This window comes from Oculina patagonica, chromosome 6 (assembly GCF_052425735.1).
Source record: "Oculina patagonica isolate OP01 chromosome 6, crgOcupat, whole genome shotgun sequence".
Classification (NCBI taxonomy): Eukaryota; Metazoa; Cnidaria; class Anthozoa; order Scleractinia; family Oculinidae; genus Oculina; species Oculina patagonica.
The window spans coordinates 32,354,889-32,370,367 of NC_135763.1; the positions used below are offsets into that span (position 1 = coordinate 32,354,889).

A 15,479-nucleotide genomic window follows, 5' to 3' on the forward strand; every position below is an offset into this window, starting at 1 on the left:
GATATTTTTTCCAAGCATTTTTTGTTAAGCGCCCGAAAGTCATACATTAATAGTAGTTCTTGCATGGGTATGTTATAAAGATAAACAAAACAAGTGAGTAAGAACAAACCTGCATTTTCCAGAGTTAGCCTAAACAGGTCTTACTTCTTATTTCCCTGGCTTTTTAAGAAAATAAGAACCTGTTTCCAAATTTTAGGCTAACAGTTTCTTAAAAATTATGCTCTTACTCGCAGTTTTTACAGTGTGCCTGCATACTTCTAAAATAGTGCCAAAAGTTATGAGACTATCTTAGTGTTTCGTGTTCATGAGAGAGTTCTTACTCGCCATTAAGACCCTTTTCGCCTACTTGAAAGCGTATTTTAAAAGTGCGCAACTGTACACTGTGTTTTTATATATTTATAAAATTTATTAGTACAGTATTTGTATTTATATTTACTGTGGAATTTACAACCTCTCTGCCGCTTCGCCACAAAGGGTAAGATGTTCTGCTTCAAGAAAGAAGTTTAAACAGAACTCACGCACACGATAGTTTTCACACGTGAACCAGGATCGGTTCCAGTCTCTTCTCCTATGTCGTCTTGGTTCACAGTGACAGAGATTTCATCTATCGCATCATTAAGCACCCAAGATTCGGACACTTCCTCCCTTGTTTCCTTCGTTTTAGTAAAGAGCAACAGAAAAGGAATACACGCGCCTGCGATTACCACAGCACCAGACATGTAAAAAGCATGCGTGTAAGAGCCCAAGGTGTCAGCCATAAGGCCTGTAAAGAAAGATTCACCTATTACTCCATCCGGAATGCATATCCTACATCCCTTTCATTTTCCCTCATTTCATTTATTTATTCCTATCCAAAATTACAAAGATAAATATAAAGCAAAACAAGTAGAAGAAGAGAAATGGAAAAGGGCAAAATATAGCAAGCTAATTTGATACCCTCGATTTAATAACAACAATGATTTAGGATAAAAAAGTTAAGTCAGGTTAACACAGAAGAGGAAGAGGTATGAATTAATTAATACTGAGCAAAATAATACTGGTAAGGTGCGTTTTTAAAACGTTTTCTAGTTATTCAGAAAGTTTTCTAGTTATTCAGTTTGCTATAGTTGGCTTTGTCTATCTTGTTCGACAGTTACTTTAATCTTTGGTGTGCACAGTGATTGCCTTTTTGTAGATATGACAAAACCTTCAAAACTGTTAAAAAAAAAAACATTATCTAAACCAACCTACCTGCTACTGGCGGACCGCTGGCCGCAAAGAACGAGCTGATTTGCATCTCCCAGCCAATAGCAACGGCGACTTTTGGCGGGCTAACACACGTGATAAGGAGGACATTAAGTGTTGTAATAAACACACCGTCACAGAACCCGTATATCACAATGAACACGACCATGCTGCCATAAGATGTAGCCATGGTAACAACTAAAATTGACGTTCCCAGGACTAGCTCGGCCACTTGATAGACATATAACGTGTTCACTTTTTGGAAGTCACACAGCCGACCAGACACCAGTCTCCCGACACAAGAAGCGAGTCCATAATAGATGAAGAGTCGGGATGCTGCGTCAGCAAGAATTCCGATGTCTTCACAATATCGCACCTGAGAATCAACGTACTAACATTAAAGTTCTCATTGACCAAAAGAAAGAAAAACATGCTAAGTTAAACTGCTATAGTTTTATCCACAGTCATGGTAGACAAAAAGTCCCCACACTGAAAATTTAATTCTGAAAACGCTTGGATAAGATGTACATCTTTCCGAAAGCTAAGCAGAACCAGATTAGACTAGACAAGAATGGACTGACTGCATTAGACTAGATGTGTCTAGACCAGGCAGACTAATCTGTCCTACAAAATACTACACTAGACTGGACTGGACAACGCTATACTATACTGGGTAGCCAAGAATTGACTGGGTTATACTGAACTCACCCGGGACTAGACTACATGTACAAGTGTAGCTAAAGTCGTCTAGATTAGAATCAGAGACGCGACTCGACTAGAGTTAATTTGACTAAATTACACTAGGTAGAAGACTAGACAACACTACACTAGACTTGATTGGACAAGACTAGATTTGACTGGACAAGACTAAAATAGAGCAGATTTGACTAGATTTAAAATAATAAGATTAGATAAGATTAGATTAGGCTGGACTAGCCTAGACTAAACTGGATTACTTAAGCAGTAAAGACTAGAACACACAAAACTGGACTAGTCTAACTTTAATTGACAAGTATAGGCTAAACTAGACTAGCTTTGAGAAGATAAGTCTAGACTAGATTATCTAGACTAGGCAAGACTAGGCTAGATAAGACTAGACTATGAATAGACTAGAGCTGAGTAGGCTAAACTGGACCATACTAGACTAGAGTAGACTACACTACATTACAGTACACAAATCTATAATTCATAACTCAAGCCTAAACCAGGCTGGACTAGAACGAACGAGATTAATCTAACCAGTTCTACCTGTATCTTTTTTGAAGTAGACTAGACGATAAACGAAGGCTAAATGCTAAACTAGTTTATACCGCACCATATTGGATAAGACAAGATTGACGAATACTAGACAAGACAACGAAACATGCCAACAGTTCTCTTTAGCTCAATCCTCGCCTTACTTTCCTACCCTTAACCCCACTTGAAAATATATTTACCAAATGAATCTGCGGCACAAAATGACCAAACATCATGACAGATGCAGATATGGCTGTGGCTACAAATTTGGGTTCCTTCCACACTGTAATATAGACATGGCATCCTTTCTTCTCCTTTTCAGCCACTGAGGTCTCCCTCTCCACCCCTCCCTCATGTCCTTCCTGTTCTCTTCGGACGTCCTCTGCACTGCTGGTCTTTGCGTCTTCTTCAGAAACAGGGTTTTCAAGTTCTTCATTTTGTACGTTAGGACTGTAGGTGAGTCCAGACAGACACAACACTGGAACCACGCCGGCCATTATTCGGTAGGTGTTCTGCCAGCCAAAGGCGTCAATCATTGTCTGCAAAAGAGGGGCTAAAATAAGGACTCCTCCTCCTTGTCCGCATGCTATAATGCCAGTCGCCATTGATCGCCTTTTTCTGAAGTACTTACTAATAACATTGAGGCTCGCAGAGAATACACAACTAGTGCCAAAGCCGTAAAGAACACTATAGGTCAGATAAAGCATGCCAATGTTCTTCACCAGGGAGGAGAGGCCAAGGCTTAACGTGCATAAGAATCCCCCGAGCAGGGTAGTGACGCGGCAGCCGAAACTTCTAACTAGTACCCCAGATAAGTGTCCACTGAAAAAGGTGAGCGCGATGCCAAGCGAACCTACCCAGGCTGAAAAACAAAGTCACAAGTCAGCAGCAGAATTATCTTGCATTTAAAGTAGTGTACTGCCAATAAACATTTATATACTTTTTATATGCTAGATTAGAAAATATACAGTAGAACCCCGGTAACTCGAACTCGGATAACTCGAACAACCATGCTAACTCGAACAAACTTGCATTTCCCTTGAATTTGATCCCACTTTTCAGTCATTTTTACTCCGTTAACTCGAACTCGGATAACCGTCGAAAACCCCGCTGACTCGAACTAAATTTCGTTTCCCTTGATCAAAATTTGGGTCACATTAACGGGGGCGCTTTCCATTCGACCAAAAATTCCGGAAATTTCGGAACAAGGACGAATAGTACAGAAATTTCCTGGGAAAGTTTCCAGAAAATCCGGAAAGTGTTGTCTTTCCGAAATGCGAACCATTCAACCGGAAACCCCGGAAATTCCAGAAGCAAAATCAAATGGAACTGAAAGTTCCCGGAAATTGTTTTCGAAAATTTGGGTCTACCTTGCGAGGTTGTCCTCTTTTCCGGAAATTTTGGAAAAAGCTACCATTTTACACTCAGCCTAAGTTCCTTCGGCAGAAAATTTAGCGATTTGTGCAGCTGAAAGCAGTTACATGTGTTAAGGAAGCATTCTTGAAACTCCAAACAAAAAATTCAGGTGAACTCGGTTGTTTTTCGTTGATGTTTTGCAGGCGGCAGCAAAGAAATGTACAAATATTTATAACGCGCGTGTAGGCTACGCCATTGTTTTGCTCATTAAACTTTTTGGGTTGGCGACGTTTTCGTTGCTTGTAGTGTGCCTTTTTAAAGGTCCCTGTATTTGTGGCCACGATGTCATTCATGGCGTTTATTTTCAGTGCTCGGAATGCTTTTTATTTGCAAAAATATCGAACTATATGTGCAGGAAACCGGCCACAAAGCATTAATTTAATTCACCGTAGAAATTTCCATATTAGACGCAATCTACTTCTGTCTTCTTTTATGTACAACCTTGTCAAAGCAATTAAATTTTTTTTTAACTACTCAGCTCGTTTAGTTTATTTCTACTCTGAGTAGTTTTTTTGCCTATTTTAGTTAATTTATTTTATGCTGTAATTTATCTTCTATTTAATTTGGCAAAATAAAATGGTTGTTGTTGTTGTTAATCTGATCATATGCAAATTTTGTTTTGCCTTCCGTGCAGTCAACCGGAAAAGTAGGAAAATGCTGTTCTATTTGCCACTGGAATTTTCCGGAAACTCAAACCAGAATTTTTGGTCGAATGGAAAGCGCCCCCTGATAACTCGAATTCCGGTTCTTGCAACTCGCCACGGTTGCCTTTTGATTAGAGCAACGAACAGATCACGCATTTGAAAGCAAGTTTTAAATATTCAATCGACAGCGATAACACGAAACCTCCCGATAACTCGAATTGTTTTTCGTTTCCCTTCAGAGTTCAAATTATCGACGTTCTACTGTAATTTGTATATTAAACACAGATCATCGTGGCATTAATATTGATATTTTTGCTCCCAGACGGTTTGTGAGTACAGTTAAACCAAATCACCTCAAATGACCTGATCTGTCGAAAACTGGTCGTCACTTCTCTGGGTGTCAGAGGTTTTTTGCGCGGTTTCCGGTGTCGGTCTAACCTGCGCACGCGATCAGGCGTTATTTTTTTCGCGGCGGAGGGGTCAAAGCCTGATGGCAGGTTAGTGTCGGTCAAGTCTCGTAACTCAGCTCATTTCAGTATTACGGCTAACGACGGCTTTTTTGTTATTCCCGAGGTGGTGACTTGTGAGAGCTTTGACTGTACAGGCTACTGATTGTACGCTATTCATGGTCTAAGGATTGAGTTCGATTACCGAACGTTCGATTCACTACGCCAGAATTTTAAAACAGAGTACCTCATATGAAATCAGATTATATTTAGCGGTTGTCAGCTTTGAGTAAAAAAAAGTTAGTAGCAAGCTTCAATTTCATTAGAGACGCAATGATAATGAATAGAGAGGAACCGAAATGCGACACGGACCGGATCGGTACTGTCTGAGCTTACCCGTTTTCTCTCTTGTTTCTTGAAAATAATCCATGAACACTGGAAAGAAGATCCCAAAGCTGAATACAAAACCCATGGTTGCCAGCCAAGATAAAGTCGCCGAAAAACAGACAATCCAGGCCCACTTTCCATCCTGCACATGAGTTTGAGCCATAATACACATACAAACTTGAAAATGTGTAATCCAATACACCTGGATACACTACAGGGGGCCCATACAAGCGGCGTGACTATTTGTATGTTCGAAATATAAAGAAATGTATAAGGATTTTGAAAGCGTCTTATTATCGTTAACTTATTTCGAGTAATGTCTATGTTTAAGTTCAAAATAAACGTAAACCTACCTCAACTGTTGTATTTTGTCGTTTCTGCGGCTTAAAATGGCGAATTTGGGCGATTTGGAGGGTTTTGCGTTGACTGTTGCTTCACGTGCAACAGTCAACGCAAAACCCTCCAAATCGCTCAAATTCGCCATTTTGAGCCGCAGAAACGACAAAATACAACAGTTGAGGTAGTTGTGAGTATCGATTGTCATCGATTTTTATCTAATGTCATCGATTTTTATCGATTATATCGATTGTCAATTGCAATCGTTTAATAATGATTTCAGATACGTTTGCGCTAGGCATTGGCAATTGAGTCTAATCTATTGTATTTTTTCCTCTTCACAAAAAGTGATCTGTTGTGCAATTGCTGCTTTTCCTGTAAATGTGTAAATATTACGAAACACTTGATTGAAAGTGTGTTCAAAACTCTCTTCGAAATGTTTAATCAGTTGAAACCCGTGATTTGTGGACAATACCCTCTAAATATATCTCTCATGTGAACAGGCACGGATTCGTTAAACAACGTTTTCTGAAATTACCGACTTCTTCAATTAAGAGACCCGGCCATTTCCCCCTTTTCCACGTATAGACTGACTTCACTCCGGGCTTAACTATCAAAGGTTCGCAGGAGCTTTCACTGGTATCCAACTCTACCGGGAACTCTATCAAAATAACAACACTCTTGGACGTTGCTATCTCTTTTTGTTTTGTTTAATCATGAAAAGGCAATTTAAATCCCATCAGAATGGGCACTCGTGGTCGCCCTTTACATTAGCCTCTATTATTAGTACGTTCATTTCATGCTTTGTTTGATTCGAAGAACTTTGATTTGACTTACTTACTTACTTTGACTTGCTTAGTGAAAGGATGCGTAACTTTCGTAACGTATCGCCTTACAAATGTTGCAAGAATTGATAAATGGTTCATTGATTTATTATAACCGATAATAATCGATAAAATCGATAAGAATCGATACAATTAAGAGGACGTGAATTATGAGTATCGATTTTCATCGATCAATGGAACCAATCGATATTAATCGATTGATTTTTATCGATTATATTGATTATATCGATTGGTTTCCAATGATCGATTTTGGAAAAAGCTACCATTTTACACTCAGCCTAAGTTCCTTCGGCAGAAAATTTAGCGATTTGTGCAGCTGAAAGCAGTTACATGTGTTAAGGAAGCATTCTTGAAACTCCAAACAAAAAATTCAGGTGAACTCGGTTGTTTTTCGTTGATGTTTTGCAGGCGGCAGCAAAGAAATGTACAAATATTTATAACGCGCGTGTAGGCTACGCCATTGTTTTGCTCATTAAACTTTTTGGGTTGGCGACGTTTTCGTTGCTTGTAGTGTGCCTTTTTAAAGGTCCCTGTATTTGTGGCCACGATGTCATTCATGGCGTTTATTTTCAGTGCTCGGAATGCTTTTTATTTGCAAAAATATCGAACTATATGTGCAGGAAACCGGCCACAAAGCATTAATTTAATTCACCGTAGAAATTTCCATATTAGACGCAATCTACTTCTGTCTTCTTTTATGTACAACCTTGTCAAAGCAATTAAATTTTTTTTAACTACTCAGCTCGTTTAGTTTATTTCTACTCTGAGTAGTTTTTTTGCCTATTTTAGTTAATTTATTTTATGCTGTAATTTATCTTCTATTTAATTTGGCAAAATAAAATGGTTGTTGTTGTTGTTAATCTGATCATATGCAAATTTTGTTTTGCCTTCCGTGCAGTCAACCGGAAAAGTAGGAAAATGCTGTTCTATTTGCCACTGGAATTTTCCGGAAACTCAAACCAGAATTTTTGGTCGAATGGAAAGCGCCCCCTGATAACTCGAATTCCGGTTCTTGCAACTCGCCACGGTTGCCTTTTGATTAGAGCAACGAACAGATCACGCATTTGAAAGCAAGTTTTAAATATTCAATCGACAGCGATAACACGAAACCTCCCGATAACTCGAATTGTTTTTCGTTTCCCTTCAGAGTTCAAATTATCGACGTTCTACTGTAATTTGTATATTAAACACAGATCATCGTGGCATTAATATTGATATTTTTGCTCCCAGACGGTTTGTGAGTACAGTTAAACCAAATCACCTCAAATGACCTGATCTGTCGAAAACTGGTCGTCACTTCTCTGGGTGTCAGAGGTTTTTTGCGCGGTTTCCGGTGTCGGTCTAACCTGCGCACGCAATCAGGCGTTATTTTTTTCGCGGCGGAGGGGTCAAAGCCTGATGGCAGGTTAGTGTCGGTCAAGTCTCGTAACTCAGCTCATTTCAGTATTACGGCTAACGACGGCTTTTTTGTTATTCCCGAGGTGGTGACTTGTGAGAGCTTTGACTGTACAGGCTACTGATTGTACGCTATTCATGGTCTAAGGATTGAGTTCGATTACCGAACGTTCGATTCACTACGCCAGAATTTTAAAACAGAGTACCTCATATGAAATCAGATTATATTTAGCGGTTGTCAGCTTTGAGTAAAAAAAAGTTAGTAGCAAGCTTCAATTTCATTAGAGACGCAATGATAATGAATAGAGAGGAACCGAAATGCGACACGGACCGGATCGGTACTGTCTGAGCTTACCCGTTTTCTCTCTTGTTTCTTGAAAATAATCCATGAACACTGGAAAGAAGATCCCAAAGCTGAATACAAAACCCATGGTTGCCAGCCAAGATAAAGTCGCCGAAAAACAGACAATCCAGGCCCACTTTCCATCCTGCACATGAGTTTGAGCCATAATACACATACAAACTTGAAAATGTGTAATCCAATACACCTGGATACACCACAGGGGGCCCATACAAGCGGCGTGACTATTTGTATGTTTGAAATATAAAGAAATGTATAAGGATTTTGAAAGCGTCTTATTATCGTTAACTTATTTCGAGTAATGTCTATGTTTAAATTCAAAATAAACGTAAACCTACCTCAACTGTTGTATTTTGTCGTTTCTGCGGCTTAAAATGGCGAATTTGGGCGATTTGGAGGGTTTTGCGTTGACTGTTGCTTCACGTGCAACAGTCAACGCAAAACCCTCCAAATCGCTCAAATTCGCCATTTTGAGCCGCAGAAACGACAAAATACAACAGTTGAGGTAGTTGTGAGTATCGATTGTCATCGATTTTTATCTAATGTCATCGATTTTTAACGATTATATCGATTGTCAATTGCAATCGTTTAATAATGATTTCAGATACGTTTGCGCTAGGCATTGGCAATTGAGTCTAATCTATTGTATTTTTTCCTCTTCACAAAAAGTGATCTGTTGTGCAATTGCTGCTTTTCCTGTAAATGTGTAAATATTACGAAACACTTGATTGAAAGTGTGTTCAAAACTCTCTTCGAAATGTTTAATCAGTTGAAACCCGTGATTTGTGGACAATACCCTCTAAATATATCTCTCATGTGAACAGGCACGGATTCGTTAAACAACGTTTTCTGAAATTACCGACTTCTTCAATTAAGAGACCCGGCCATTTCCCCCTTTTCCACGTATAGACTGACTTCACTCCGGGCTTAACTATCAAAGGTTCGCAGGAGCTTTCACTGGTATCCAACTCTACCGGGAACTCTATCAAAATAACAACACTCTTGGACGTTGCTATCTCTTTTTATTTTGTTTAATCATGAAAAGGCAATTTAAATCCCATCAGAATGGGCACTCGTGGTCGCCCTTTACATTAGCCTCTATTATTAGTACGTTCATTTCATGCTTTGTTTGATTCGAAGAACTTTGATTTGACTTACTTACTTACTTTGACTTGCTTAGTGAAAGGATGCGTAACTTTCGTAACGTATCGCCTTACAAATGTTGCAAGAATTGATAAATGGTTCATTGATTTATTATAACCGATAATAATCGATAAAATCGATAAGAATCGATACAATTAAGAGGACGTGAATTATGAGTATCGATTTTCATCGATCAATGGAACCAATCGATATTAATCGATTGATTTTTATCGATTATATTGATTATATCGATTGGTTTCCAATGATCGATTTTCCTCTCTACAACCCAATCACGAAAGGGTCACGCGCGAGCAAAGAACCTGGTTGCCGGTTGTGCGCCAATGAGTTCTTAAGGAACTTTCAGCTGTCTTGTTTGAAACGAGGAAACAGTTGGTAGCTGTGGATCAATTCTGCCTGTTTTGGGGTTATCCCGTGAAGTTAGCTAAAATTGTGTTTTTGCGGCATAGTTTAGTTGGGTACGGGGTGGTTATCTTTGTAACGCCTGTAAGTTGGTCGATTTTTTTTCTGTGCAATCTCGTCCGGTAATGGCATTGGAGCCCGGGGGAAGGGGGGTACTCCCATATATTTCGGAAAGGTGGGTGCCGCGATCGAAGGTTCTTAAACCCTGAGCCTATTTTAGGATAAAGAAAGCGAAACTTGATACCCTTCTTAAGGGTAAATGACAACCTATTCAAGGGGAGGAGAAGCGTTCCGTGACGACCCAAATAACGGCTAACTGCGCACGACAAGACACAAATCTTTATAAAATCGCTTTGCTAATACCTGAACAGAAAATTCAGTTTTAAGATACCTTTTTTTTTCTCGTTTAGATGGGCGTTTATTTTAGCTAATAGAATTTAGGTACCCTATCTAAGGATCACACCGGGAACACATTGCCAAAAGGAGCAAAAATGATACCCTATTTAAGGACCGAGAACCTCAAAAACCATACCCTATCAGGCGGCACATACCTATATAGGCCACATATGGGAGTACCCCCCCCCCCCGGGCATTGGAGTCGGGACTGGAATATTGGCGCATTTCGCCTGACTTGTTCCATCCTCGGAGACCCAGGGGCAGTTAGTGAGGGCGACGTGCAGCTTATCGGGACAACGGGATTTTCGGGCGAAAGTTTACAACATAGAGCGGAACAGCCCCTGGGCACTTTGTCTTACCGAACCAGTTCCAGAAGCGTTTGAACTCCTTCCTCCTGATTGGCCACAAAAATATTTTTGTGGCCAATCAGCGACGAGGACCGGCCAGGAGACTCTGATGTCTTCTTACACGAAGTTGTTTTCCTCATAGACTCGTCGTGGATGCTCTGCCCATCAATCGGATGCTATTACATGGAGAGTCTCAGAAAAAAAAAAATAAGCCTTAGACGACTGCCAGTTCTACACTGTTAGTTCCGCGCTTTTTAATAGTAATTCGAGTAAACAACAATTCTTATTATTTTTCTCGGTCGTGCGACTTCTGGAACTTGCCACGATCTGGGTACTTCACTGCACGGGCCACGCGTTAGCGAAGATATCGCTGTCATCACCTATTGTTATTTTGTTGCCAGCTTGACAGTTAAAACAAAGGGTTTTTGTTTAATTTGTTGGATATTTAAATAACAAAAACAAAACTTATAAACAAGAGGTGCTCGCGTATAGCTTTAAAAACTTTTGGTTTCCTTGCGCTATGCTACAGTTAACATATTCCCAGGTCTCGTTGTTTTGTTTTTGTTTTGCTTTTTTATCTGCGACCCACGTAGTATCATCCGATGGACGGGCTTAACAACGACGACGAGTCTATGAGCAAAACAACTTCGTGTAAGAAGACGTCAGAGTCGCTCTTCTGGTCAACCTCGCTGATTGGCCACAAAAATATTTTTGTGGCCAATCAAGAGGAAGGAGTTCAAACGCTTCTGGAACTGGTTCGGTAAGACAAAGTGCCCAGGGGCTGTTACGCTCTATGTTGTAAACTTTCTCCCGAAAATCCCGTTGTCCCGATAAGCTGCCCGTCGCCCCCACTAACTGCCCCTGGGTCTCCGAGGATGGACTTGTTCAAGAAGTCAGAGAAGTCGAAACATAAAAGTCGAAGTCTAAGGTATCAATTCTCGGCTGTGGAGACGAATGAGGTTGTCCAGCAGAAGGTTCGTCGTGAAGGTCCGTGAACATGTGCACTTGCCGACATGCCGTTACCCTTACCATTGATAGAAGCGTTCATGTCTATTAATTAAAACTAAAGGCGACTGATCGTATATTTGAAAATTCCCCAGTCAAATTGAAGGGCTTGATGCGACGGCGAAAATAAAGTCACGCGATGCTTGATCATAAACCGAATCAAAGTGCCCGTTGGGCTGTCTCGTGTTACAGATCAGTAAAGTAGCACCCGTTGCTAACAATCATATAAGCTCAGAAAAACCATCTCCGGATTCTACAATATTAATTCTCAAATTTCATTCTCAAGCATTTGCAACAGCTTGTGCTATACCAGCATCGCACCATGTGCCCTTTCTTCACATTCTACTCAAAAGGTAATCTTCCATGCAACAAACCTGAGTCACATGTTAAACAAATCCATTCAGTATTGTCCACACTAGTTACCCCGGTAATACAAGAATTAACTCTATTGGAACAACATTTGCTATATAAACTGCGATTACTTTTTTTAACAGATGATCTATACCACAACTGATCACAACAAGTACAAATATATTCTAGACAACGTTGTATACTTGAATGAAAACCATCGATCAAGTTTTCAAAATCTGTACTGTTTCTTTTTTTTTCCGGTTTTCTTTAAAGTCAATATCATTCTTCGTTTCACCTTCAGTAGAATTTCTACTATTTATTTTACATTGATTGCTTAAGCCTAAAACAATAAGTTTTCTTTTTCTATACTCTCGCATATAAATTCTTTTATTCAGCTTAGTTTTCTCAATATAAGACAGTTCATCATTACTACTGCTATTATTCTCGGCTGTTGTTTGCACATACTGAAAAATTCTGCCATTTCCGTTCCTAACCATTATATCAGCATTTTCCTCATCCACAAAAGTGACTCTTTGACATTCGTTATCTCTTCCATTACTACCACAGAAATCTAAAGGAATAGTAGACACATAATGATATTCATCAACATGACCAAGAACAATAGACCTACGCGTCTCAAAACCTGAGTGTTGACATTCTACAACTGTAAGCTCAGAAAAACCATCTCCGGATTCCACAATATTAATTCTCAAATTATAAGCATTTGCAACAGCTTGTACCATAAGAGCATCACACCAAGTTCCCTCTCTACACATACTACTCAAATAGTCTAACCAAGACTGTCCTTCGAAAAACTCAACAAATTCTTCGCAATGATTTCTAAGATATTCAACACCTGCCAAACGCACTATCAAATGATTTGCTACCGAACCAAATATCTGATGACTAACACTTCGAAAAAAACAGTCTCCATCCACCACAATCAAAAGGAAGAAGACCAACTGCACGTAATCTATTTCTAAGTAATGAAAATGAAGTACAATCATAACATTCCCTGTCATTGACCCTCATATTTTCACCGAAATTAAACACAGGACCAGGATTCTTTTCAATATCACCACACATAAATAACATTTTATAAAATATAGAAAATTTTTTATCATAACTAAATTTCCAAAAATTATTCCAGAATGGAGAAAATATAAACCTTCTATAATTTTTACACTTTCGACGACTACCAGGAATAGAATCTAGCAAACCAGAATAAAACGAATATAAAATAACCTTTTTAAACCTTAACTTTAAATACAAAAAGCAAACATGCTCAGCACGATTCAACATATCGATACGTACATCTGCACGAAGAAAAGCTTTTAAACGCGAAGAATCAGGCACATTGCGTTTAATACATTTCTTTATACTACGTTTAACTACACTCTTTTTATGAAATAAACTATGAATTTTCTTCAAGCAAATTCTCGATGGAGCTCTATCTCTTTTTCTGCTCATTCTTTTCACAACTCTTCGCCCATTACAACAACATTTATCACAACAAAACTTATTACTTTTACTCTCATAAGACACTGTTTTAAACTGCTGCTTTTCATAATCGAAACATCTCGCACAACAACAACGTTTTTTTCTAACCAATTGCCTACCTCTTTCACATACTCGTTCACAAAAACAATGATTAATACATTTTTGACAATTCTGACAAGTCTGATACATAACTAGCTTATTCATAACAATTTATTATGTTCTCGTCAAATGAAGAAAGCACTAAAAAACAAACATTTGCCTCTTGTTAGAAATATTATAACACTTTCTAAATTACAATGACATTCCAAACACTCCATATAAGGAAAAAACTACAACCAGTTTTCAAGAAATGCAAAGCAGCTAAAAAATGCTAGACAACTGTCAAAGCTTCTAACTATTATCTTTTGCTTTCAAATATCTAATGAAATATAAAACTACCTACCTCATACTTTATCCATAAATAAACCCACTAAATGATGTTAGCTCTCCCTACTGCCTTCCCCTAACTTTCTTTCAAAGTTTCTTCAACGGAAACAATCAGTTATACGAAACAAAACCTAGAAAACAAAAAACAAAAAAAATAATTGCATTAAAAAACAACTACTGAACACCAATACACAACATCGCGTACCTATCTATAAATCCCTAAACCTCTATCAAATTACTTCTTACTTCTCCAAACTAAATGACAAGTGAAATCGTTCATTAACATACAAACCGCTCTAAATATATCTGTGATGCTTACCTACTTGTACTAGTCTTGATACAATAAACAGCAAATACTAATGTGATCTGTCCACTAGCTACAACTCACAAAAATTATTACCAAGTTCATAGGAATCATGAAATCTTGCAATTTGTAATCTACTGAAGCTTTTAACCTACTTCTGAAATATACAGAGCCAGGAGCGCATTACTAGTAATGGCTCCTGACAAAGCCCCATTCTGATGACTTAGTGTCTTCAAAATGTCATATAACGTTCTAGAAATCGTCCTTTAAATAAATATTCTATTTTACATAACTTGTTCAAAAATCACAACTCCGTCGTGCGCCACTAGTGAGCATATGAAAAAATTAAGGTCAATATTCAACAACTACTTCTGCTCTGCCGCTTAAAGACCGATGATAGCTTCCAATATGTAAAAGAAGTGTTCTATATACACCTCTGCACAAACATGTTACCCTACTGTTCACTCACCTTGCAACTAAAATTATTCTCAGTGAAAATAAACTAGAACTGTGCATGAAAAGCCCTCAGTCACATATAATAACCTTGATTAAATTATTAATTCTCAATACGCTTTTTAGAACTTCCAGCGCAACTTGTTGATACAGCTACCTAATTAGTAAGACATAAGTACACTGAACAAAGCAAATTTGTTTCCCGTTTCGCAGATAACGATATCCGCACTTCCCTTAATGGTTTTATTCTGTATCTACCGCGTATTCAATATACTGCTTTCCTATTATGGCCTGAATGAAGTTTAAACAACCTACCAAAACGCAAAATGAGATACCACTTCAATTTTTCTGTTTGCGTGATAACTTCACTTAATATTCTCCTTTTGACACATCATTTGACATATCTGAAAAGTGCTCTGGCGCCAACAACCCTCGACCCGATTGTACACTACCCCCCGACTACCCACTACACAGTATCTTCGACAGATGTTGCCCGAACATTCAGTCTTTGTTTAGCAAGAACGTCACCTGACACTACACTTGAAATCTAAAGCCGAAGTGGTGAAAAGCAAAGCAAATTAGTTTCCTGAGAAGGTTTTTCGACGTAATTTGCTTCTCACTTCTTTCTAATGGGGATCTGTTTTATCTGGAGGCATTATGTATTAAATAGAGCCGTAAGATTGTGGCCAAGGAAATGTCTAGAGGTCATTGCATTTATAGTCTGCGCTGCGTGGTTTCCTGTTTGTTTCACACTTCTTTGCCACATGTTTTGCTAGTTTAGTTTGTTTTTGCTCAAGTCTATTTGTAAAATACGCTTTAAACTCTCGAAATTTACGCCGTGGAA

The 15,479-nt window shown here is 38.7% G+C and overlaps 1 protein-coding gene across 1 annotated transcript; it reads right to left on the minus strand.

Moving 5' to 3' along the window:
* Positions 1-443: 443 nt before the first annotated feature.
* On the minus strand, positions 444-5,562 carry LOC144656626 (monocarboxylate transporter 12-like). The gene is made up of 4 exons (XM_078516870.1): positions 5,363-5,562; positions 2,661-3,322; positions 1,231-1,600; positions 444-763 (listed from the first exon to the last, which is right to left on the minus strand). The coding sequence occupies exons 1-4, from the start codon at positions 5,523-5,525 to the stop codon at positions 504-506; spliced, it is 1,455 nt and encodes a 484-aa protein (XP_078372996.1). The 5' UTR covers positions 5,526-5,562; the 3' UTR covers positions 444-503.
* Positions 5,563-15,479: the final 9,917 nt, after the last annotated feature.

What these genes read in the sequence shown, in the direction of transcription:
- LOC144656626 (XM_078516870.1), bottom strand. Translation starts at nt 5,525, where the DNA reads ATGTGTATTATGGCTCAAACTCATGTGCAGGATGGAAAGTGGGCCTGG. An exon ending in TTGTGCCGCAGATTCATTTG is followed by an intron (nt 1,601 to 2,660) that starts GTAAATATATTT and finishes GTTGATTCTCAG; the next exon opens with GTGCGATATTGTGAAGACAT. An exon ending in CAGCGGTCCGCCAGTAGCAG is followed by an intron (nt 764 to 1,230) that starts GTAGGTTGGTTT and finishes CTTTCTTTACAG; the next exon opens with GCCTTATGGCTGACACCTTG.